At 34.4% G+C, this 27,129-nt stretch overlaps 1 protein-coding gene and 1 pseudogene across 1 annotated transcript; both read right to left on the bottom strand.

The window, feature by feature from the left end:
* Positions 1–1,991: 1,991 nt before the first annotated feature.
* LOC133298212 (casparian strip membrane protein 2-like) lies at positions 1,992–3,496 on the bottom strand. Its single transcript, XM_061497469.1, has 3 exons — positions 3,252–3,496; positions 2,405–2,528; positions 1,992–2,207 (listed from the first exon to the last, which is right to left on the bottom strand). Exons 1-3 carry the CDS (start codon positions 3,494–3,496, stop codon positions 1,992–1,994), a joined length of 585 nt encoding a protein of 194 aa, XP_061353453.1.
* Positions 3,497–4,464: 968 nt separating this feature from the next.
* On the bottom strand, positions 4,465–24,202 carry LOC133298201 (probable UDP-N-acetylglucosamine--peptide N-acetylglucosaminyltransferase SPINDLY; annotated as a pseudogene).
* Between the last annotated feature and the right edge of the window lie 2,927 nt (positions 24,203–27,129).

Here is a 27,129-nt window from a genome sequence, read left to right as displayed (position 1 = left end):
CTTGACTTGCTCAGTGGGATTTGGATAGTCCTGGTTATACCTGTGATAGCAATTCCAGGCAATGTGACCTGGCTTGCCACATACTTGACAGTACAGTCTGCCATTGAAATTGTTTGAGCGAGCTCCTCGGTTCTGTCTTCCTCTTTGGGAAAAACCACCACCACGATTGAAGTGGGAAGAACCTCCACGGTTAAAACCTTGAGCATTAGGTTTTCTAAATTGCATTTGTGCAACATGAGCTTGCAAGACAGTTAACTCAGTCTTGGATCTCTTTTCAATTCTTTCTTCTTGAGCCATTAAGAGAGCCTCCATTTCTGTTACTGTGTATGGATCAGTTCTTGATGTGACTGAGACTACGAAAGGATCATAGTCCTCATTCAAGCCATCAAGAATGGCATCAATATGATCTTCAGAGCTCACAGAGGATCCAGTGGCAGCAAGAGAGTCCACGATTTTCTTGATCTTGAGTAGGTAACCAGAAATTGGTCCCTCTTTCTTTGTTGATTTCAGCTGTTGTTTGAGCTGTTTGATTTTTGCACGCGTTTGTGACGCAAAAAATTCCTCTAGTTTCTCCCAGATCTGAGAGGAGGAGGTGCATCCTACCATTCTGGTGTAGAGAGCTTCAGACATGGAGGAAAGTAACCAGGACATGAGTAGTTGATCTTGTTGCTGCCATAGCGACTCAGATTCATCAAGATCTGAGCTTGGAGGTGCATCAAGAAGTTGTTGAAGTTTGAATCCTCGAATAGTTGCAAGAGCCTGTTGTTTCCATGGTAGGAAATTCGTTTCATCAAGTTTGAACGAAACAGGGTTGGAGAAGGTGTGTAGAGTGGGAGCGGAAGCAGAGGTTGCCATGGATCGGTGGCGATGATACCATAAAGGTATTTGGCGCAGGATCTCAAGCACAGGGAAGATTCAAGAGAGAGAGAAAATATCTGTGAGATCTCTCAATTTGAGAGAAATTGATGGAATTAATATTAAAATATAAAGACTCTACAAAAGTGTATTTATAGCATATCAGAAAGGAAACTAAACTAGGCTAACTAATTCAGTTACAGACTCAAAACAAACTGAACAGAATTGAAAACTAACTTAACAATTACTATATGTTATCAGATAGATAATAATTATATTATTTTGATTTCTGAAAGTTTTTGCTTATAAGTTAATGGGAAATGTTATATTTTCAAACTTTTTATTTACAAACTAAACTATGTATTAAGTGTGTATTTCCGAAATACCTAGTTTAGTTTGTAACTATAACTCTCCTCTAAGTTTATATTCGAAGTTATCAATGTGTTAACATAACAAGTTCACATTACCTAAGTTGTAAATTTGTTAACAAGTTCATGCTTTCATGATTTAATTTGTAGAGACAAATTTAGTGATCCAAAGCTAACACATGTAATATTTTTCAAGATAGACCGATTGTTTTATTTTATATATACATATGATGGCAATGATATCATTTAGAAAAAAATGAGATCGAATCTGAGTAATGCCATATATATATCTTCACTTTTAAGGAGCAAAATTTTAATCAACGTTCCATCTTAGACTTTCTTAATGAGAAAAAGAAGAAAAAAAAAAAAGGAAAGAAACCTCAAACACTTAAGAGATTTAAGTCTATTTTAAAATAGAAACCTCCCTTCAGATTTTGCTTATTCTGGCATTTCTAATTTTTAAATCATTTCATGATGGATAAACTTGGATCTAGCCCTTAATCACTCGACAAGAAGGAAACAATTCGAAAGTTGAGAGAAAGGGAACTTAAAAATGATCAAAACATATTGGTTCAAACTTCCACATATCAAAATGTGAATTATAATTAATATTCCATAGAAACATATTCCCAAATCAATACAAGAAATCAATTTGACCCAATTCATGACTTCAATAAGGAAACCTCAAAACATGAGGAAGACTCAAGGAAACAGAATAAACCATACACAACAATAATACATGTAACTAAAGCCCTTGCATCTTAATTTTCAGTGCTTCCCAAGAACCAAAGCAGACATAACAATCAACAATACAAAGACAACCACAGCAACAAACGATGACACCACTGCTCCACTTGTCTGTGCACAGAAATCACCAAATTGATTGCAAATGGCAAGCCAGTTTGTGTTCTGATTACCATTGTGTGCCAAATAAACTATGGAAGCAGCTGAAGCAGCACTAGCAGAGGCCAGAGTAAGAAACACCTACATTTTCATGAACACATAGAGAAAGCTTCAAGTTAAAATATACAAATATCTATAAACTAAGAGTTGTATCAACCAATTTAGTTGTGAAACTAAAGATGATCAATCATATGGGGATATCAATTAAAATAAAGAGACTTATCAATCATATAAGGTTAATCAATGGGGTGAATTTAATAAAGGGTTGAAAAGCTTACAGTGTCTAAGATGATTAGGAAAAGCCTTGGTCCAGCTGCATGGGGGCGTATGATGGACACAATAGAGAAAGGAAGGGAGAGGACCAGGTAGCCACCCACCAATCCCATTGTAATAACGAAAAACCTGCATTTTGTTAAAGATTAATGTACATAGAAACACACCTAAAAATGTGAGTAAAATCAACTTATATTTGTGTAAGTATAAAAATTCTAACCCCATTATTAATCGTTGATTCTAATTGTATTTAATGGTTCATGTGAACTCTCATATCCAATAATTAGAATCAAGTAGAATAAATGGTTAAATAATGGGACAATTGGTTTGTGACATAATATCATAGACTCTATGAACAGGTGGTTTAGAGTTTAACATTAGCTGTCATCATTCTTCTAATAAAAAATTGAATTTCAGCACAAAATGCTGGTGACTAAGCTTTCACCATTGTTAAAAGATATAATACATAACCATTGATGTGTCTTCACCTAACAACTAAATCTTAATAATTAGTTTTTGATTATATATATATATATATATATATATATATATATATATATATATATATATATATATATATATATAGGATCCCTTTTTTTCATGTTGCAAGAATTTAAATTTTTTCTGCAAACTATGTACTCCGGAAAGTACATAGTTATAATATAAGAAGAAAAAACTTTAATATTATAATTATGTACTCCTCTGAATACATAGTTTGCGGGAGAACTTCAAATTCCTGCAACATGAAAGCCTATATATATAGAAGTGCCAAGATTAATGTTTTAGAATCGCATTGAAAAGAGATTAATGTTTTAGAAGCGCATTGAAAAGAGTGCTTGGAGAGTCACATACTGGAAAGTAGAAAAATTATCATAGCTGGCTTCAAACTGAAAGAACTGAGTGAAGAAAGGGAGTGTCTGATCACTGGTTCCCATGGTGACAGCAGCACCCAGAGCAGCAGCTATAGCACCTAACCTTAGAACGAAGTCGATTATGGCTACCCCTTTCTTCCATCCTCCTGGCCTTGGGGGTGCAACTAATACTGCTTTTCCTTTTGAAACGTAGCTTGACTCTTGGACATCAATGGTGGTTGACATTTTTGGCTTTGAAACTTGAGAGAAGTGTATATTATAAGGATATATGACACAGTGATATGAATATGCAAATGGTTTGATATTGTTGAAGCTTATATAGAGAGGGAGAATGATCATCATTTGTATAAATTAACAAGAATAAGGGAAGTCAAGCTGAGTTGTTATGAAACCACTTCCACTACATATTCACTTTTTGATGTCAAAGCAAATAGGCATGAAAGAAAGATTTTTATTAAATTTATTTTCGTCCTTAATTAGTTTATTTTTATTAAAAATGGAAAATGTTTGTCAAGGTTTGGAGGGATATGCAAATAATTTCTTAAATGGAATTTTGCATGAAGTGTAAGTGTGGTTGGATAAGGCTGTTTATAATGCTATTATATTACCGTCAAAATGTTGAATGATATAAAGGGAAAAGCTATGAAACAATAATTCGTAGTTGCAATAATTTCAGAATCCAACCTGCTGCTATAACCAACAAAGTCTCTTTAATTATTCAGTCAACCAAACCATGCACTCTCCCTAATACATTAGTGTATATATGATTGATAAAGTTCAGTCAATAATGCAATATTGGATTCTACTCTACCCTATGGTTATGTTTCTTGCACGAGGATCCCCTCATCGTATTTTACCCATTTATATCATAAAAGTCATGTTATTAAAAAAAGAAAACAAAAAATGATTATCATATAACTTATCATTATTTACCTAAAATTTGTTAATTTTGTTTTTATTTTTTTCATAACATCACTCTCTTTTGTTAGAGTGCAACATAAAATCTTAATCCATGTTTCTTTTGCAAAATTACATATCATTCATTTATAATACTAACAAAGTAAGGATAATTTTTTTTTTGGTGACAGAAATTAAGGATAGTAATTGAATGCATTGACCAACAATGCCATGCCAGAAAAGAACAGAAGCAAATATTACATAATTTACACTCTAAACTATTATAAATTAGGGAAAACGCGTTACAGCTATCCAAAGATGCCATTCAAAGCAGCATCAACTCTTTCAATATCCCCAGCAGTTGAGGAGACAAATCGATTAGACAACTGTTGCTTACACTTCTTTCCTAAAAATTTGTCATTCTATGGAAAATTAACTGTGGATGCTGTGGTTGCCACAAGCATCTTCCAGTAGCAACCACAATATACATCATTATAACCTAATACTGCTCCTATTGTAATACAGTTGAACATCCTTGAATCACTATAAAGGATTCTCAGATAAAATTCAACTTGAACCCACAATTCCTTGCTTACTACAATGATTCAATGACCCACCATTTTCTTCACAACTGTGAATGTTAAGCATTGATGGTTGCATTGAATTAGAACCATTGGCATTCACAGATACAGGGATACCCTCACTTGAGTTTACTACCATTGTTGGCTCAAAGTTAGTATTGGAAGGGTCACTAGTAGAAACAGGTTGTTGCAATAATTCCATGCGGTTCAGGGATGGAACATCTCCTTTACAATATCTGCTCCACATATATCTATATGTTGACTCTAGACCAAGGACAAAATTTGCTCCATCACAGAGAGGGGACTTGGACATGAGCTCTCTCAGACTCATTCTCAAATTTTGTAGTGCTGAAATGTCAGAGGCCAACTTCACAGCCAATTTAACATATTCATCTTCATTTCTGGCAATCAAATGCCCCAGACCTGAATTTTCAAAAGTGAATATTCAGTAGTTTCAAATTTTAGTGGTGAAGGCAAAGATGCAAAATAAATAAATAACATTATGGTGCTCAATGCCCTCTCTGAAGAGAGAGAGTAGACATACTATAACAGAAAATGAAAGAGCACAATTATACAGGCAGTAGGCACCAAGAGAAGCAAACACTAGTCCACTACAGGTGATAGAGGAAATATTTGAGTCCTAATGCTAGTTCAATTAAGCAATTGAGTTCACCCAAGAGAAAGAAATTGGAAATAAATCCATAAGCAAACAAACTGCATAGGCTATTGATTATGCAGGATTCTTAAAATTCAATAAATTCAACAGCTCACAGATAAATCATGCCATGTCACAGACTATTTAGATCAAGGCAAAAACCACGTCCATTAGGCATCAGTGGCTATCTTTCTGTGATAAAACATTTCACATCCAAGGAATTTGACAATTGGTACTCACCGGGATGCCAAATGCATTTTAAGTGATTCTTGATTTACTTGCAAGTTGCAACCATGCACCTAACTATATAGCATTATTATACTCATCTCTATAGCTAAGGCACCTATCCAGAACAGATACCTAATAAGTTTTGATACCTCGGCATTTCGGATCATTGACTTTTGTAATATAATTCATATAACAGCCAGGATAGACACCAACTAGACAGAGATATTGCAGTATTGCCCACAATAGATTTTTTAACCACTTGGCTAAGGAGAAAAATATTCAAGATAGTTTCTTACCCACTTGGCTAAGGAGACTAACACCAACATTATGTGCATGTACTGAACCAGCCATTGTAACACATGGAACTCCCATGTATAAAGACTCGCATGTTGTGGTTGTTCCAGCATATGGAAATGTGTCCAAACTACATGAAAAAGGCAGAATAGTTTACAAAGGGTATAAGACAAGCTATTGAACATGCATTCTTCTTATCCTTGTAAGTAATTCTTGATCACAAGAACTGGTCCAAAATTCAAAAGTTTGAAATTGTTATCAAATTTCAGATGTATATATAGCTTTGACTAGCATTTTGCTAGAAACACAAACAATCAACAAATGGTAGAACCTCAATCATCATTCATGGAACAAGTTTAAAATCAATAACCTGAATAATATTGCAAGTAGTTTTTTACTGTACACTTAAGTATATGAAAAAGATTAAAAAAATTACTAAGATGAAAAGATAAAAGAGAGGTACTACACATAAAAAGACTTACAGTCAATACAAAACAAAAATATGAGCTTATGCAGGACCAAAGAAACATTAAGGAATACAAAAAGATATTACCTGATGTCCATCAGAGAATATGCTTGCATATGATCGTGGTTAAGAAGAATAAGGGGCAGAAGATCAATACGTAGTGGTTCCAAACCTAACTGCTGTAGTTTTGAAAGAAATCTTTGTCTCACACTATCACACCAAAATGGTTTACATTTTACCACAAGGCGAGAATTTGGAATTGCACATAGTATCCTTGCCCAAACCTGCAATACTTTGGGTGTAATCTGATGAAATAAAACAGCGTAAGTCAGAGGATACATGACTTATCTTCTACAATTCGTTCTTGTTAAACAAGAACAGACATACACATAATATATTTAACACAGACATTACCTTAGCAAGATTGTTAAAACTACCAAACGTAATGAAACCATTGGAAAGAGCAGGAGTTGGACAAACAGGACCGGCCTCAGGGGAAGGAGTGTAACAAAGGAAGCTATCCGGTAATCGAACTAACTTTTCAACATGCCTGTAATTTAGGAGAACTACCATTAGAAAATAAACTACAATAAGAGTAACAGAGAAAAGTGCTCTGGGACAGATCAATCATCAATGAAAAGAAAGTACAAAATTCAAAAAGAGAAATACTTCTGCTTTGTTTCAGAAGGGTCTGCCAATGAATCAGTGATTCTATAATCAATTGTAGGCAATCCTGTTGTATTGGGATAACCAATCCAAGTCACCTGCATGTCAAGCAATATAAGTTACAATTTTGCAGAGATCAAATTAAATACATTCAGCATATATTATAGCATATTACATATAGTCATGAATGATACATGCCACTTCATATCATAAGCTTGATGACTAAATTTACCGCTGCATATATACATGTAGAAAGCTATATGTAAGATCAAAACAAAAGCAAAGATGAAAGACATATATACCTAATAGTTGTTCAAAACTGATTTACTCCATATGTAAATATCTTTTAAAGATTATATATAAAGAGCATCTAACTTCTGAATTCTGGCCTAATAATGCTCATCAATAAGTTAAATATTATCACATCTAAGGAAAAGTAAATACTGGCAATCAGCTAGGCTAAACTAAGCAGTAATCACTACTAACCAACTCTTCCAATTTTTATTACATAAAATAGAAAATCACACTAATTCACTGCATAATATGTTGGGAGAAAATCAGAAAGAATACGCTAACACTAATGCTTCAGAATACAAAATTGTAGCTTCACAAAATCAGCATACTACGAAATAGAGATCGTAAAAAAAGGGGGAGGGGGGGCAGAGAGGGAATATATTAAGCAAAGGTAATAAAAGCTACAAGCTGATGAACAAAGGGAAAAAATCTACACATGGATATGTTAGATACACCTGAACTGGAGCAGGTCGACATGCCATCATTCCCAGCTTATTGTTTGCAGTATGACCAGTAAGTTCTACCAAAATATCAACTTGCTCTTCTCTAACCATGTCAGCAACCTTCTTTTCATCAGCCCCATAAATATCTTTCCAGATCCCACCCTTCTTTAAGACTTCCTCTTTAAACCGAATGGTTTTTACATCTGCCTGCAACATCACAAGAAAATCAATTTCAAATTTTATGGGGAAAATGGAGATATTGATGACAAGACAAATTATGGAATCAAAGTTAGAGTGTTAACAAAAAATAATTGTCTGTATGCAGGCTAGAATCAGTTTTGGCCTGCTAAGCCTGAGGATCCATAAGCCACAATAATTGATGCAAAGAGAAAGTTCTTCTTTTAACATTTAATCCACAATGGCAGCACCAACTTGAATGGATGCCCAGTGCAAAAGAAAATTTAGCCATAATGGAAAGGAATATCAATACAATTAGAATGTACGAAGGTATTGTATTCAATTGTGTGTAGAATTGTACAAAAGACCTCTATTTAAAGAGGTTAAATGACCTAATGGGCTAAGCCCAAATAACCTGCTAGAATAACAGAATAATAAATAATACAATACCATTTAATATTATATTATTTCTAACACTCCCCCTCAAGCTGGTGCGTATATATCATAAGCTCCCAGCTTGTTACATATATGATCTATTCGGGGACCTCTCAGAGCCTTGGTGAAAACATCTGCAAGTTGATCACTGAAATTGACAAATGTTGTTTCTATCTCTCCTGATTGAATCTTCTCTCTACCAAAGTGACAGCCAATTTCTATATGTTTGGTCCTCTCATGAAAGACTGGGTTAGAAGATATATGCAATGCTGCTTGATTGTCACAAATGAGCTTCATGGGCTGTTGTTCACAGAGATGTAGTTCCTTAAGCAATTGTTTTAACCAGATAAGCTCACATGTTGCATTTCCCATTGCCCGATATTCTGCCTCTGCACTTGACCTTGCGACCACAGTTTGCTTCTTACTTTTCCAAGAGATCAAGTTTCCTCCAAGGAGAACACAATACCCCGAGGTGGATCGTCTATCTGAAGAAGAACCTGCCCAGTCAGCATCTGAATAGCTAGATACCTTTGCATTCCCTTTATGTGTATAATAAACCTTTTCCTGGTGCTCTTTTGATATATCGAAGAATCCTGATAACTGCATCCCAATGGGAGTCACAAGGAGAGTCAAGGAATTGACTTGCCACACTAACTGCAAAATAGAAGTCTGGTCTTGTCACAGTAAGATAATTCAACTTTCCAACTAATCGACGATAACGACCAGGGTCTGCCAATGGCTCCCCCTGTCCGGGTAACAGCTTAACATTAGGATCCATAGGTGTATCAATAGGTTTACATCCCAACATACCAGTCTCATCTAGGATATCCAGTGCATACTTCCTCTGACAAATGGAGATGCCCTGCCTAGACTGTGCCACTTCGATCCCTAAGAAATATCGAAGTCTGCCAAGATCTTTGGTCTGAAATTGATTGAATAAGTACTTCTTTAACTGATCAATCCCAACTTGATCGCTGCCAGTAATAATGATGTCATCAACATAGACCAGAAGATAGATGCACTGGCCAGAAGAGCTATGCCTATAGAAGACAGAATGATACGCTTTGCTTCTGGTTAAGCCAAAGGATTGAACAGCAGAACTAAAGCGACTAAACCAAGCCCGAGGGGACTGTTTCAGGCCATATAAAGATTTACGAAGCTTACATACCATTCCAGAATTCTCCCCCTGAGCAACAAAACCTGGTGGTTGCTCCATATATACTTCCTCTTGCAAGTCACCATGTAAGAATGCATTTTTGATATCAAGTTGTAGAAGAGGCCATTGATGAATGGCAGCAAGTGCAAGAAATAAGCGAACAGAGGTCATCTTGGCAACAGGAGAAAAAGTATCCCCATAGTCAAGACCAAAGATCTGAGTGTATCCCTTGGCCACCAAACGAGCTTTGAGGCGATCAACAGTGCCATCAGAACCAACTTTGACAGTGAATACCCATCGACAACCGACAACTGACTTTCCAGGAGTAGCATGAACAAGATCACATGTGCCATTGGAGTGAAGTGCTTGCATTTCATCAATCATTGCTTGACGCCAACCCGGATGAGAGAGTGTTTCACCTGTGGTTTTAGGAATAGAAATAGACGAAATACTAGAAACAAAAGTAAAATGTGGTGAAGAAAATCTATCATAACTCAAGAAACTATAAAGTGGATGAGGGTTACGAGTGGATCGAATACCTTTGCGAAGGGAAATGGGAGTAATTTCTGATGGAGGATCCGGAGGGGAAGAGTCGACAGCAGCAGGCGGTGAGTCAGTAAGGGTCAAATGCGCTGGAGGTACAGGTTGACGACGCTGATAGGTGAGAAAAGGACGGTCCTCAGGGATGGAGGCAAGGGGCTGCTCCTCCGGGATAGAGTCTCCTGCAACTGGTAAAGACAAATCAAGACAAGGAACAGGAAGAACATGATCAACTTGTGTCATCTAAGATGGGATAGAATGAAAAGGTTGTTGATCAAGGAAAGTGACATCAGCCGAGACAATATAACGCTTGAGATCAGGAGAGTAGCAACGATACCCCTTTTGAAAACGAGTATATCCGAGGAAAATACACTTGAAGGCTTTGGATTTTAATTTATCTTTTCCTGGAGTAAGATCATGAACAAAGCAGGTATATCCAAATACATGTGGAGGTAGAGGATAGGAAGGTGCTCCTGGAAATAAAACACTATGTGGAACTTCGTTATTGAGTACGGAAGAGGGCATGCGATTAATGAGAAAGCAAGAGGTGATTATAGCATCTGCCCAAAAACGAAGTGAAACATTCATATGAATTAGTAAGGTACAAGCAGTTTCAACTAGATGTCGATTCTTACGATCGGCCACTCCATTTTGTTGTGGAGTGTGTGGACAAGTGGTCTGGTGTAACGTCCCACGTTTCTCCAAAAAATTAGAAAACTCAAAAGACACATATTCTTTTGCATTATCACTGCGCAAAATTTGAATAGAAGCACCAAATTGAGTATTTATCTCAGCACAAAATTTTTGATAAATTGAAAATAATTCAGAACGATTTTCATTAAATAAACCCAAGTGCAACGAGAGAAATCATCAATAAAGGTGACAAAATACTGAAAACCCAAAACAGACATTGTTCGACTCGGACCCCAAATATCAAAATGAACAATAGAAAAAGGAGCATCAGCTCTTTTATTGACTCTATTAGCAAAGGAGGAGCGAGTGTGCTTTCCTTGCTGACAAGAATGACAGTTTAAAGACTTAAGACTGGATAAAAAGGGAACCATATGTTGAAGCTTGGAGAGGCTTGGATGACCCAGACAGCTGTGAATTAGCTTAGGAGACTCTGTGAGAGAACAGGCTACTGGAGAAGGTGGTGCAATCAGATAGTAGAGACCTCGTGACTCAATGCCTGCTCCAATCGTCTTCCCCGTACCCGAATCCTGCATAGAAAAGTATTGTTTAGAGAAGGTAACAGTACATGAAAGAGAATGAATCAACTGGCTAACAGAGATTAAATTAAAAGGAATGTCAGGTATATAATAAACAGAACTCAAAGTTAAAAGGGGAGTTGGGTTGGCTTTCCCAATTCCACGAGCAAGAGCCTTAGTGCCATCAGCAAGAGTGACAGGGGGTAGGTTATTAGAATAAGAAAGTGAAGTGAAGAGATCTTTATTACCACAAAGATAATGAGTAGCACCTGAGTCTATTATCCAGGGTCCAAGAGATGATTGATAAAAACAAGCAACATGATTACCAATATCTTGAATAGGATGCTGAGAAGAAACCTTCTTGAGAAGTGCCTCATAGTCGGCACTTGAAAGAGTTACTAATCCAGTAGAAGGTGGTGTAGCATCAGTTTGAGCAAAGTTGGCAGTTGGTGGCTTCAAATGAGGGTACTTCCTATAGCAGCGTTCTTCAAAATGCCCAAGATTTTGGCAATAATTGCAACGAGGCCTTTGTCTGCGGCCACGTCCGCGACCGCGTCCACTGTTCCAATTGGAATCACTGGCCCGAGAAAAGAATAGAGATGGGGTAGTACTGGAGATGATGCCAGTCATGTTTTTTGACGCATTACTTGAGCCCTCCATCACAAAATAAAGTAAAGGAGATGACCAGCTCTGAAAATAGGAGAGGAAGGTTCTGTCTCGGAATGGCCGAATCTTTATTATTATTTTTTTGCGTGAACGGTACCTATACGGACACGTGAACAGTGTCTGTACGGACGGTGAACAGTGCCTGTACGGACGCGATGGACAGTAGAATCATACGGACTGTGAATAGTAAAATCTATGCAGACTGTACATACGGTGAACAGTGAAAAGTGTACGGACTGTACGGACGCGGTGAACAGTAATTTTTTTTCCCTTTTTTCAAACCTGCGTGAACAGTGTAGAACCAAGCCGGAGGGACGCACGGCGTTAGAGGAAGGAGAGAATGCCTAAGCAGTGGGCTTAGGGTTTTAGCGGAAGCGAAAATTCCCAAAACAAAGAGCTCTGGTACTAAATTAGAATGTATGAATGTATTGTATTCAATTGTGTATAGAACTGTACAAAAGACCTCTATTTAAAGAGGTTAAATGACCTAATGGGCCAAGCCCAAATAACCTGCTAGAATAACAGAATAATAAATAATAGAATACTATTTAATATTATATTATTTCTAACAAATACCAAGAACTTTATTCATGTCTCATGACAATTAAAGGGTAGTCTTCCAACTCTATCATCTCCAGCCAGCATGTGGCATATCATATTTTCAACACTCCCAACACCACACCAGCTTACTTGGACCAGTGACACTCCGGATGTAGACATGATGTAGATGTGCACATCCTAGGTGGTCCCCAATCCCACCCTATAGGTGGCTTTCTTACATTCATGCTGTGGGCCTGTGGCTATTTGGGAAGTCAGCTAGTCACTGGAGTCATCATCAACCCATAAGATATATTGCTTAATGAATATTTTCCCCCATAAAAACCAGAAGATTTTAAGACTGAAACCTCATAGATCAGTTCTGATTGAAAATAGAAAAAATAAACCCGAATAAGAAACCACAATTTAAAATAAATATGCTCTCTATCAATACATTTTAATATTATTTTGGAGCATCTAATGCTCCATCAGTTTGAACTCTTGGAAAACAGGACCTACAATGGGCATGAAGCTAACTGGCCAGAAAAAAATTGCTTCCAAAAAGGAAACCATAATTCCTAAAGCAATTAACTTTCTAGAACTAAAATCAGCCACAAAGATTGAGAAAAATTCTCTTCCAAATACTCTCAAATCACCCAGCCACAAAAATATTGTCATATCATATCTACTGATAAAAAAAAAAAAGAAGGGGAAAAAAAAACTCAAGCTCTTCTAATATTTGTTTGACAACTCTACTATTAAATAAAAAGGAACACAAATATACACAACAAATTTGAAAGCCAATCAACTACAATTATTTCAGTTCCCACCAGGGAGTACTGATAAATTTAACTTCTAATTTTAAGATAGCAAAGGAAAATATTTTATGCAGCAAAACTGACAGTATTACATTTTGCACACATACATGCATAAATGGTACCTTGACAACTGCTGAATAAACAATCACTTTATAATTGGTGTAGTCATGATAGACAAGGGGGGCTTCTATGAAATATGACACAGAATGTGTAAAGTAATCAGGAGATACATATCCTATCACAAGAGGCCGTTCAGGATCTTTTGAATTGTCCCATGAAGTGAACTGTGGATATAGTCTCATAAATCGCTTACCCCACTCCCTGAAAGGAAACATTTTTTTGATAAAGTCTCCAAGCTCGTGTCTTCTACTTTTTCACATATAATAAATGCTACACAAAATATTATGGCTGACAAAATTTGGCAACTGAGACTACCACCAAAGGAAACCCATGCATATCATTGATCACATAAACAAACACTACTTGCAGAGTCAACATGAAGAATCATATATTGCTAAGTATTAACTAGTAACAGCTAGCCAAGAAAAATATTCTCTTTTAATCATTTATCTTTTATTTTTCTTCTTCTTTATCATCATGACGATCATTATCAACGGCTAATAAAAAGGCACAAACTATATATCTCTCTCTATCAGCACAATGCAGATTGTGTAACATTTCAGGCAATCAATTAAAGTATTATCTCTTTCGTCACCTAGGGAAATTATATATGAAAACCAATGAAGTTGATTAGGAAATCAATTTAAGTACTATTTCTCTCATCAACTAGGGGAACTATATGTGTCATAAAACATTTATAAAAGAATGAAGTTGATGAAACATCACAGATAATGATGTCAATCAAACACTGCCAATAATCAAAAATTAAAAGTACAAAACGTTCATCGGAGAAAGCTGTAACCTGTGAGCCTCAAAAAGTTTGTCATCAGTTCCTTCATCTATGTAATTCATCGCAAGTAAGCGGTTCTACACATTAAGGTGCATTTAAAAAGAGATATCAATTGTTATCAAAAAAAAAAAAAAGAGATATCAATTACTCTTGAGGAAAAAATTTCACAAAGAACAAAATCCAGTCATTCAAACCTTGTAACACAAATAATGTGAATATTACAAGAAAATATTCAAATTATGAAAAAATTATATGAATTTGAATTTTAAAAAATGTCACTTTCAAGATTGGTGAATGTTAACTTAATAAAGACAGAAAATTTGAATTATTTAACAAAAGAAAAACAATCTGACTTTGTTATTAACTATATAATAATTAATTTTTAATTATTAAATTATATATTAAAACGTGAAAAAATATTTAATACATTAATATATCCATTAAACAAAAATCAAAGGAAAATATATATAGCATATAAAAAAATAACTTTTAAATTAAAAAAAAAATATGAAATGTTCAATAAAAATCAGCTTTCATTTCTAACAAAAAGAATCACTTTATGTCTAACAAAATAATTTTACAAATAATAAATTTATATATTTAAATAATAAATAAAAATAATAAAATCAGTTTATGTCTAGCACATTCAATTCTTTTTAATTTGAAAGTTATTTACTAATTATTTTATTTGCAGTATTTTTATCTTTTTTACTTATTTAATAAATAAATTCATATATTAAATATTTTAATACATAATTTAATGAGACTAGTTATATTTGCCACCAGTTTATACTTAACACCTCTTACTACCATCTCAATTACCGTTAGATTAATATAAGAGGTGCGTTAGGAGGTGAGTGAGAGGTTTTAGGTCTTGGATCTAAATTTAATCAAGTTTTAATTTTCTTCATTAAATGAATTCAAGTTTTCTTTTTCTTCATTAAAGTTAGCTTCCAGCATTCTCATTCTTCATTGAATTGCATAATACTAAGTTTCTAAAATACTCTCAAGACTAAGTTAAGTTATTTGACCTAACGAATGTTTTTGGTTGGTTTGTCCAAAACAAAATGTGAAGGTTAGTAACCTCCAAACCTTCACATGAAGGAGCAGAGGGTAGCAATTATATTATATATATATATATATATATATATATATATATCAAGTGAGAGGAGTTGAATCTTGACCCATGAATGATTAAGATTAGAGCATACAAGCCATATGGCATTTATAAGAGAACTGTTAGAGAAATTATATATAAAATCCATTAAAGTGGCCTTCACCTAACAACTTGAGCTTTTAGGTGAGATGGTTGTTTATCATGGTATCAAAGCCTCAATGATCACGGGGTCACGAGTTTCATCATCACTGTAAGAACCCGCACTGTTAATTAAGGAAATTTAATTAGTTAATTATGAGAAAATAGGAAATAATTTCATAATTGAACCTAATAATTATTATGAGGCTCTAATAATTATAGTAAGTGAGTGAGAATGCTGAAAGGCGCTTTTCGGAAGAAAAGTGCATATACCGGTTCTGCTAGTCGGTATAAATGCGTACCGAAAAAGTATCCCGGAAAATTAAAGTAAGTGCATGATAATTACTAGAATAATATGTAGGACTTGTAAAACGAGTTTCAAGTTAAAATAATGAGAACTGGTGCCAGAAACTGATACTGGCTATGAAAAGCGCGTACCGGAAAGGTGCTCCGAAAAATAAAATAAGAATATGATAATTCTTGTAAAATTGAGTAGGTTAAGAATCCTAAATTTGGGATTAAAATGCTAAGCGTAGCTATTTATGTTAATACTGTGTGGTTAGTGTTAAGTGGACTATATATAGTCACTTGCACACAACCCTAGGCTGATACTCAGCCATTCTATGTGTGGGTTGTGTGTGTGGCTGCTGCCTCCTCTCCCTTTTCACTGTTCCATTGAGTTTTCTTCACAAAAATCCTTCAAGACACCATTTTTATGAGAGACTTTACACCTTGAACACTTGTAGCTTGTGAGTGTTGGCCTTGGGAGGGTGTGGAGTGTGTCATTCTGAGTTTGTGGCCTCTGTGGTGAGGTGAAGTTGCTGACTTTGGGGCTGTCTTCTTGGGTTTGGGGTTGTGTGACCTTGTTCTTGGCTTCTTGAGCTTCAAGAAGCCACCTTTTGGCATAAAGGGTCAAGCTTGAAGTGTATTTTCGTAGCCTTGTGAAGTCAGAACCTTTGTGCTGTGTAGAGGACCCTTTGTGTGCCTCATTTTCGGATTTTTGGAGCTTGAAAGGTATACCATGATCACCCTTGTGTGTTTTGATGTTTTAAGCTTGTTTAAGCGATTAAAAATCGTAACTTGAACCATTTGATAAAAGGAATGTGTTTCTAAGTTCATAACATGTTAATAAACATCTGTTTAAGGAGTTCTTGGACTCCAGATCGAGTTTGGATCATTGGAGGTCGATTTTACCTTTAAAACTCAGTTTTGTGCATTCTGTCGAAGAAGTATTCGAATACTTTTCGGGCAGTATTCGAATACTTTTCTGGGAAATGCAGTAATCGAATACTTCGCGAGACAGCAGCGACCTAGTTTAGTAAAATTGCGATATCTTGAGCTACAGAGCTCTAAATTGAGTGAGGTTTGGACCTATGTGAAGCTAACACATAGGGCTACAACCCTATAAATTTTCAGATCCATTGGATAAGTGGATTTCTCTCAGTGTATGTTTGAAGTCGAGACCCTATTGCTGGAAATTCAGCTTGTTGTAGGAACTTTGCAAAATTCATAACCGGAGTTATACAACTCCGATTGAGGCATAAGATATGTCGTTGGAAAGCTTGAGATGTCTAGTTTAACATAGTAAAATCTTAGAGTATTTGGTAAAGATTTGCAATGGTAGTTTCTATCTGGAAGTCGAATACTCATGGCAGGAGTATTGGAATACTTTTCTGGGGAGAAAAGTATTCGGATACCTTTGAAGAAGTATTCGAATACTAGAGAGTATTCGAATACAGTAAGGTTTAGTATTCGGATACTGGGGGAAAAGTATTCGGATACTTGGTAGTATTCGAATACTTTAATGAAAGTAATCGAATACTTTCTGGAGAGCTGGAGTATTCGAATACTACTCGTGAAGTATTCGAATACTTCCTGCAGAAACAGCATGTAATGAGTTAAAATGAGTAGGAAAGACTTAATCACTTAATGTAATCTGAGCTATGATTATTGATGAGTAATTATGGTATGGGCAGATTGTGATTGTGTTGTTTGTAGGCCTTGAGTTGTGTGGACTCTTGGTTTGGATAGCTAGCTTACAAGGTAAGCTTTTGTGTCCTCGGTTTAGCCATGTTGTGGTTCCACCATGTCCCAATGGGGGTATGGTTATATGCATGCTGTGTTACATGCTTTGGATATTTGAAATGCTGTTGAGCTTTATGTGTAATGGCTTTTAATATGCATGTGTTGTTCCATCTTGACGGAAAGCCTGAGTATGTAGCGTCATACAAGACGGTGATCCGGGGTGGATGCAAGTAGCGTCTTGCACTATTTGTGGGTATTAGACGTATATAAATCCTGCATTTCTCTGGCCAGTAGAATAGAATTGACACACATGACATGATTATCTGCTGCATTGCACTACTTTAGAACTGATGATGATAAACTGCTTTTGAACTTATATTGCACATGTAAGTGAGCTTGGGGTGGAAGATCCTTGAGGACCCCTTCCCTTACTGAGATTTCTTGTTAGAGATCTCACCCCACGTTTGGGGAATGCTTATTTCAGGTTCAGGTAGTATGCGGACTGATGCCTCTGACGGCAGGAGGCCAGAGCTTAGCTGATTATGATATTTATGTTGTATGGCTGACATGACTGGATTTGGATGCTGTTTATGTTTTCCGCTATTTATGATTATGTTGTTGTTGAGACTGATGTTGGGCTTGTTGCCTTATTTGAGTGAGCATGGGGATTGTCCATGACACTTTCTGTTAGTACTTTTAGATTGGAGTTGTATAACCTGCTAGTTGGTCCGGCCTACTTGTGGTAGTCCCGTGATTTCTAGAGACACACTTATATTATCTATGTTATGAGGTATTTCAGTTAGCTGTTTTATTGCAATTACATACAGGCGATGTTTTATTAATTGATTAATAAGTAAGTTGGTAATGATAATGACATCACAATTGGAAAGAAAAAGATATTCCGCATTTTTTTATTAAGCGCAGCTTAATACGATAGTATGATAACATTACCGGATATATACGGGGTGTTAGAATCACCATCCCCACTTTCTAGTAGAATTAAGTTAGCACAGGGTACAACAAAAAAAATAGGCTTGTGCAATATCCACGTTTCAAGCCCAAAGGTCTCTTGCGTGAGAGAGTGTGTTAAAGAAATTATATATAAAACTCATTAAAGTGGCATTCACCTAACAGATTGAGCTTTTAGGTGAGATGGTTGTTTATCATAATCAATAGCCATTAAGCAATTTATAAATCCTTGTGAAGTCAGTTAACCAGTCTGGTTAAGCCCAAAACTAAATACAAGCCAGTTATGATATTCTTTTTGCTTTTAACACTAATGTCGAAACACTCTCTTAGTGGTTTTCTTTTCTTTTTAGAAGGGCCAAAACCTACAAGGTTCTTGCGTGAATGCATGCATTAGTGATAATGTTGTGACATAAAACCATCCTTGGTTCTTGACCCAACAACTTAAATTTTTAGGAGAATTAGTCCCTGACAAACCTTTATGCTAACATTCTATTTGATAGCAGTTAGAATTGTTTGATTGCTCTGTAATCTAGCATGTCAGAGGAGTTGTTGAATGGTTAATTAAAATCCTGATTAGATTAGAATGGTGCTCTAGAAGAGTTTAAATACCAATGCGGTTTCTCCAACAGCTCAAATGTATTTGGTGCAAGCTTTAAGGCATAATAATAGGTTCAAACTTATGGTTTTATATTAGCATAAAAAAATGATTAATGTTTTTTTGTAGTATCCATATTGGTAACTTCCAGCTTTGGAAAATTTTACAGAAGTCAACAAGAATGAAACATTCACCCATAATGCACACCTGGCCAGAATTTCGAGAGTCAGGATCAATCCTAAGACATTGATCATAAGCATTAATTGCTAGAGCGATATCACCAGCATCCCTATAAAGAACTCCTGCACAAGAAGAATACAGAAGATTAAGTGTATAACAAAAGATGTGCCAAGAGTTTCACATGCTTGTACAGCTCAAAATATATCATATTTTGTAACTAAATACAAAGAGAAAGGAAAGAAAAATCCATAAAACCTTATGCAGAAGGGGAAACAACATAACGAAGTCTCCATGTGAAGAATGTAAACACAAATCAGTTACAACTTTTCAAAATTCCTTAAGCATGGAATATTTATGGCTCAATTCAATTTCACAAAAATTTTAGATATCCATGCTTCAGCAGTAGTAATTTTATTTTAACTTAAGTTTTGTAGTCAGCTTTTTGGTCAATCTTTTGGAATATATCTATTTACAAAACTATACAATAGACTTCTATCAAAAACGGCCTAATCAATGAGAAACCAGACAGGATTCACTAGAAACTATTTGTTCACCTTTTATGACCATCCTAATAAGTCTATAATGTTACTCAATCACAGTTTCATTAGCGAGATATCTGATGTTTAAGATGACTCTTTGCAATCAAGAAGATCATTTCACATATTAATCACACAATCCATATTCATCAAATTCACATAACCCAATCTACAACTATGCAGGTAACATGTCAAACGGGAAGCAGCACAACCTTGACTATGACAAGCACATTTAAGTCATGGCAAGACCACAATGACCAAACAAATAATTAATTAGGTAAAGGATAAACAGACCTAGATTATTGTATGCTTCTGCATATGTTGGATTTGCAATGATAGCTTTCTCAATCATATTTGCAGCAGCATCTATTTTACCCTGGAGAAAGAAGAGAATAAATTAGAAATTGAAGACATTTTATTAATTCCAAAATTCACGAAATGCACAATACTTAACCTGGACAGTGTATACAACCCCAAGGTTATTTAATGACTGCGAAAAGTTAGGTTTGATCGACAAAGCATGCTACAACACCAAAGAAAAAAGGTTGTGAAAAAAAATCTAAGCAATCCAGCAATGGTGAAATCAATTGACATGATTGTCATTACCTGGTAACATTCTACAGCTTTATCAAGGTTGTCATGATCTTTATATATAACGCCAAGATTGTTACAAGCTTCCACACAATGTGGATTGAAGTGGAAGGCAAGTTCATAGAACACAATAGCCTAAGTAGTATAAATAGGTTTCCCTAAAGGCAATTAGTAATACAACAACGATTTATTTTAATATAATACATGCAGATGCATAGTTTGAAATATAGACAGACATGTGTGCAAGACATACCATATCAAACTTAAGCATCTCACCATAAGCAACCCCGAGATTATACATAGCATCAGCATAATGCCAATTATAATACAATGCTTTCTTATAAAAAGCCACACCCCGATGTCACCCTCCAACTTAACCTATAAACCAAAACAGTGATCTCCGTAAGACTCAATGATCCAAAGTTGTCAAAGTATCTCATTACACATGGGAAACGGAAAGAAAGAAAGGTGCTCCAATAAAATACACTCACTTTAGATAAGAAAAAAATTAAAAACATTGTTATCAAAAAAAAAAAAAAAAATTAAAAACATTAGCTGGCAAGCTGTAACCATAGGTCTCAAGTCAGAAGAGTTTTCCTATTAATCGTTCCTAATTCACAAGGAACAAGGAAAACTATTTTGTATTTCCTACACACCCCATTAAAATTAAGCTAAAACACATTAAAAGTCAGTCCTTTAGCAAAAAACCATAGATTCCACCCCTATCAAGCAAACAGATTTACAGTACTTCAGATTTTCTTTAAAAAAAAAAAACTCCATGGTGTAATGTTTGCATTGCTTGGCAAGTCATTTCAATTTTATTACCAATGCATTATTATTCATGTTGATAATTGAAGTATTTTACCTTTTATAGAAAATGAAAGAGGACATCATATAAAAAAGAAAATATCAATAAAGTTGATATTTAGCAATTGGCTATATGTGAGATGTCGTGTGCATCACCTTTGTTCCCAAATCTGTCAAAGCTATAGCCATATTATTCTTTGCAATCTCAAAGTTAGGTGAAACAGCTAAACACCTGCCATAAAACATCAACTGATTATAAAATCTAACAGCACAAGTCAAGTCATTACGTTCAAGTTAGGGTTAGAATAATTTTAGGGAAAAATCACTTTTACTTCAAAAGAACTCCAAGTAAGATTTTGATTATAAGCTGTTTTAAACAAAATAAGCTAATCCCAACACACTCTGCAACAAAAAATTAAATTACAAGCAAAATTTAGCTCAGGAAAAGAAGTGCAAGCTTTAGATATATATAGAGTACCTCTCATAACAAGTAATAGCCGATTCCAAATCACCACGATTTTTATAAATCACACCCATGTTGCAATATGCTTCAGCATACATAGGCCTCTCAGATGCAGCCTTTTCATAGAAAATGAGGGCCATGTCATATTGCCTCATTTCACAATAGACCACACCAAGGTTATAATATGCTGGCTACAAGCACCGAAAAAATAAATAAATAAATATTCATATCATTCAGACAGAAAGCTAAATAAATTTAAAAGGATTTAATAATAAAGGCTAAATGTAGGGAATGAGAGAGAATTACCGCATAGTGCGGATCTATTTTGAGAGCTTCAAAATATTTTTGACCCGCCTCGTGAGTGTTTCCTGCAAGCTTTATGTTGGTACCAATATCCGTTAATACAATGGCTAGGCATTCAGCAGCTGTTTTATATGAATGATCCACCTGTAAAGCCTTTTGATATGACTGTTCCAAGTAAATTATTTGATTATCAGTGATGACTTCTGTTAGAAACATGTATCATTATGTCTAGGTTCAGTTTAAATGTCTAGATTCGGTATATCATCTAAACATAGCAATTACGAAAATTGTATGTTTTTATTTTAATATATTCATTATATAAAATAAAGTCTGTGGTGTAGATGAAACATGATTTTCAACATATGCCTCTCGTCTCTCTCTCTCTCTCTCTCTCTCTCTCTCTACAACTACAATGGAATTTTGTCAACTAACTTACTAAAACATTAGCATGGGAAATACATAAAACAATGAGGTAAACTGACAAAACTTTGATATGGGCAGGGACAAAAGTAACACCAATGATATCTAGATTTAGATATGAATACCTCATTATACCCTAACCAAACAAAGCTCTAAAATATTAACCAATTGAAGCCTTATGCCTCATCTATAAGGTAATGTTTAGGCTCAAAGTTAATGTACCAAAGCCATAAACCGGAACAGAGACATGAATAATTAGAGGAAAATATATCCCTAAATGTTCCAAAACTATTTATTTAACATATCCTGGCAGTCTTAGTATCTCAATTCTGCAATAAAAAACTTTATGGATTAAATGTATAATTCTAAAAGAAAAACCAGTAAGCAGATCTATTACCCAGTATCTAATTATGCTGCATATACATAAGAAAGGGCAAATCCCCAAACAAAATTCTTTGCTCAACAGTCAGGCATTAAGGGACTGAATGGAGGTGGGTAGGAACAGATTCTCTACACATGTTCGCGGCTATTTCATGTTCTTGATTTCAGAGTCAACAAAGTTAATCAACAAACTTTAATAATAATCACATATGCAAGGCATAATCAGACTTATCATAATCAGTAGAGTAAAGAGTTGTATTATGTGAGATGGAATGTAATGAACAGATAAATCAATTAACACCATTAGTTTAGTTAAATACGCGCTTCATACAAGAACAGGAAAATTTCATTAAGCGGCTACAGCACTTTGCATCATCAACAAATGGAATTAGAAAAACAAAAAATGCCATGCTATTTCATCATAAATTGTATTTAACTGGCATGGACATACCTCAGCCGCCTCCACCAAGCGACCTTCTTCTTTGTACAGAAGACCGCAATGCGTGATAGCACAAGCATTTTGAGGATCCAACCTGATAGCCTCAGCAAAAGTTTCAAAAGCAAGCCTACTCATTTTCTGCATCTGCAAGCACATCCCTTTTCCAATGAGAGCCTCCACATTTCCACTATCATTCTCCAGGACATGCTCATACAGAGCAAGCGATTCGACAAACTTGTTCCTCGAACGCAGGATGTTGGCATAAGCAAGATCATTTTTCCCTTCACATCTCTCATTCCCCGAATCAACATCCCCAACAGAACCACCACTACTAGTAGAACCCTGTGACACTTTCAAAAATCCATTCTCTCCCGCCAATTCCTTTTCTCTACCATTCCCATCATTATCTTCAATCAACGCCATCTGGACACAACTAAACTAACCATATTACACACAATGATAATTTTTCACTCTGATAAAACACAATGCCAATAACACAAATCCCCAACTTTCACAGTAACTACATTCAAATGACCACAAAAAACTGAAATAAAATTCAACCACCCAGAATAGGAAAACTGAAGCTGTGAGCCAAAAGTTATAAACTTTAAGTTCATCAAAACAAAACTAACAAAAAAAAAAACCCTAGCAAGTAACTACAACTAACATAGGGGATGTCAGGGAGAAGGAGAAGACTCAATGACCCAGAATATAAAAAATATAAAAAAATGAAATTTTAAGCAACAAATTAGGGATTGGAGATTTACAGAGTGCTTCTGGAAGCTTCTTCAAGTGGTGCATGGGAAGTGAGAGTGAATTAAAAGCCTTGATGACTCCACCATTTCGCTGTTGAAGAGAGAAAAGGAAATAACAGAGAAGGGAGGAGGAGGGTTCAAATCAAAATTTTGATTTGGGAGGGGCGTCCAGGTGGTGTTCGTGGCCACTCTACCCCTCCGACACAGTACTTCGATGTCTCCCAAAAACCAGTGTCACATCTGACAGTGGTTCATTCGTTGATTACAAAATTAGGCGCAAAGGGACAAGACAGGCTTTTGTTTCTTTAACCACCAGAGAGGCAGAGACTCCTCTTTTTATCCCTACCATTATTAAATATTAATAATAAATATAATATGAAAAAATGAATATCATTTATATGTAAAATTGCATAATTTTAAGTGAGAGAAAGAGATGGATAAAAAAGAAAAGAGAGTGGACAAAAAAATATAAAGGTGTGAGTCCCACCTCTTTGTGAGAGTGAAATGACATAAGTTGTATCATTTAAAAGGACAAATATATTTCTCATATAATATACCATTTTTTTTTTCATTTTAAAAAACGTTATATATTATAGAAGGTTAAGAAACCATATTAATGTTATGAAATTGATGTTGTTCAGGTTATACAATCTCGGTTCATGTAGAAAAAAAATAGAGAAAAATAAATAAATATAGATCTCACGTATTTTTACCTATAATATTATCTCTTATAATATAAGAGATATTAAATCCCAAGGGGATATTTGATAAGAGGATTATTTTTTAGATACTTGAAAAAGTGAGGGTGAATTTCTTAGAATCTCATATTTTGTAACATATTGGAGAAAAAATTTCTGAGAAAGTTATTTTTCTGAAATTTCGTTTTGTGTGTATATTCTAAATCATATTTCAAACCAAAATAATACCAAAAAATACCATTAAGAGGATGGTATTTAAGGATCCCAGAAAATAGAAAAATATTGATTAATTTTTTAGATAAAATTAACCAATCATAGTATCAGAAAAATTAACTCAATATTTTAGTAACATTCTCATAAAACTCATTTTCTCATTATATTTCCGAAATCGTGATTTTCGGATAAAAAAAAATTCCTCTACCACATATCCCTAATATTACATTGTGTCACTTAAAATAACACATTCACTTTAGAATAAATAAATTTACAAGAGTATTATGTTCTTGAATCTAACGGTTTCATTTGATACGAACTGAACCAATTCTAAAATTTGGTTCAAATCTAACGGGTTGACTCTGAATTTTTAATGATGGGGCAAGTATAAAATATTTATAACAAAGTTATAAGTCTTATTAAGACCAAATAAGAATGATTAAGTATTACAAGTGTTTTTTAGGGAAAAACTAACTATTAATATTAATAATCTATTATTATTATTATAAAAAATTATTATTATTATTATTATCAATAAAAAATTAAAATTTAAAGATATCCTCGTCCCCACACATAGATTGGATAAACCACGAACAAGTGGTTACAAGTGGTTTTGTTGTTACTTAAGGACTTATCAAAGTAGAGTGAAATTATTTTATTTATTTTTTATTTGTAATGAAGTGGATGTTTGCTTGAGGATGGAATTTTTTATTATTGAGTAAAGTCCAATGATTTTAATCTTTAATAAGTAAAGGGGAAGGATATGTTTACAAAATTTTTTTTTACAAATTACACTAAGTATAACCGGTCATATACTATTGATTGAAGTATGACCGGTCATACTCAGTGTAATTTATAAGAGTTTATAAAAAAAATTGTAAATATAACCTTCCAAATAAGTAAATGCCTAAAAATATCATAATTAAATATCATTATATGAAAGATTTTGCCTTAATGAATTCTAAAAGGACAATTAATTAATGAGGAAAGAAAAATATTGGTGAAAAGGTTGAATGCATTAAAAGTTCATTTATTTTCCAATAAAAGTTCGTTCATTTTGGCCTATTCATTTATAAGGAAATTGAATCTATAGATAAGATTTTACCTCAAACAATGCGTTCTTTATTTCAATTGAACTCCACATTTGACCCTTCCTTTATTTCATTTACAGATTTATGATCTCCACCCCACAAGCCAGCATATTCTTTAGTATTCACATTTATGTGTATCATTCAAAAAATAATACAATTATAAAGTATATAAATGACCTCTTTCTATTAAAAAAAAGGGTTTAGTGTTAGTCATTTTAAATGATATAAGTTATGTCATTTTAGGAGAGAGACATATACAAGAAAATGGAAATCATGGGAGAGAGAAAGTGTGTGATTTTTTTTAATTTAAAATTTAAATAAATTATTTTCTGTGTTTGTCTCTCTCTTAAAAGAACAGAGTGTAATGTCATTTAAAATGACAAACACTTTTCTCTAAAAAAACATAGAACTTGAATTGACTTTGTACTTTGCTTGAAGTATTGCTTAAAGGTTCAGAATAATTAATAATGATAATTTCATTTATGAGATTAATGTTTGTCATTTTAAAAAATATAAAGTTATATCATTTTAAATTAGAAAAAAAAATAGACAATGAAAATCATGGGAGAGAGAGTGAGAGATTTTTTTAAAATTTAAAATTTAAATAAAAAACACTACTTTTGATTAAAAGGATCATTCTTTAAAAGGATAAATATTTTTCACTTTATTTATATATTCATATTTTATTAACTGAATCATTCTTTATTACAAAAGAGATAAAACAAAATCACAAATGAAAAAGCGAACTCATTAAGAATAAAAAAAATTACTTTCACATCAAAAAGGTCAATCATCATTAATGCTCGTAAATATCACTTTAACTATCACCTGATTATTCCTATGCAAAAATATATTAATCAACACAAAAACATATCAAGAATAATAAGAACCAATGGGTAAAATCACAAGACTTTTATCAAAATCTACTCAAATCTTTCATTATCACCAAACATAATATTGGGCACATAATACTTTGTATTTTTTCTTTAGACAGCATAAGGGGGCATTTGGTTGGTGGATTTTGTGGAGAAAGATGGGTAAATTGGAAGTGGGATTGTTGGTCAACCATGTTTGGTTGGACACCTTTCAAAGTTGGCTATGTAAATCACTTCCCTAGTTCTCCCGTTTGCATGTCTATCTGAAATGAAAAACCCAGCCAAATAATC

The sequence above is a fragment of the Gastrolobium bilobum genome, unplaced genomic scaffold (assembly GCF_033153095.1).
Source record: "Gastrolobium bilobum isolate Gb01-03AN ecotype WA unplaced genomic scaffold, APGP_CSIRO_Gbil_v1 utg897, whole genome shotgun sequence".
NCBI classification, from domain to species: Eukaryota; Viridiplantae; Streptophyta; class Magnoliopsida; order Fabales; family Fabaceae; genus Gastrolobium; species Gastrolobium bilobum.
Note: the sequence above shows the minus strand (reverse complement) of the source record. Positions and strands in the feature narration are given on the sequence as shown.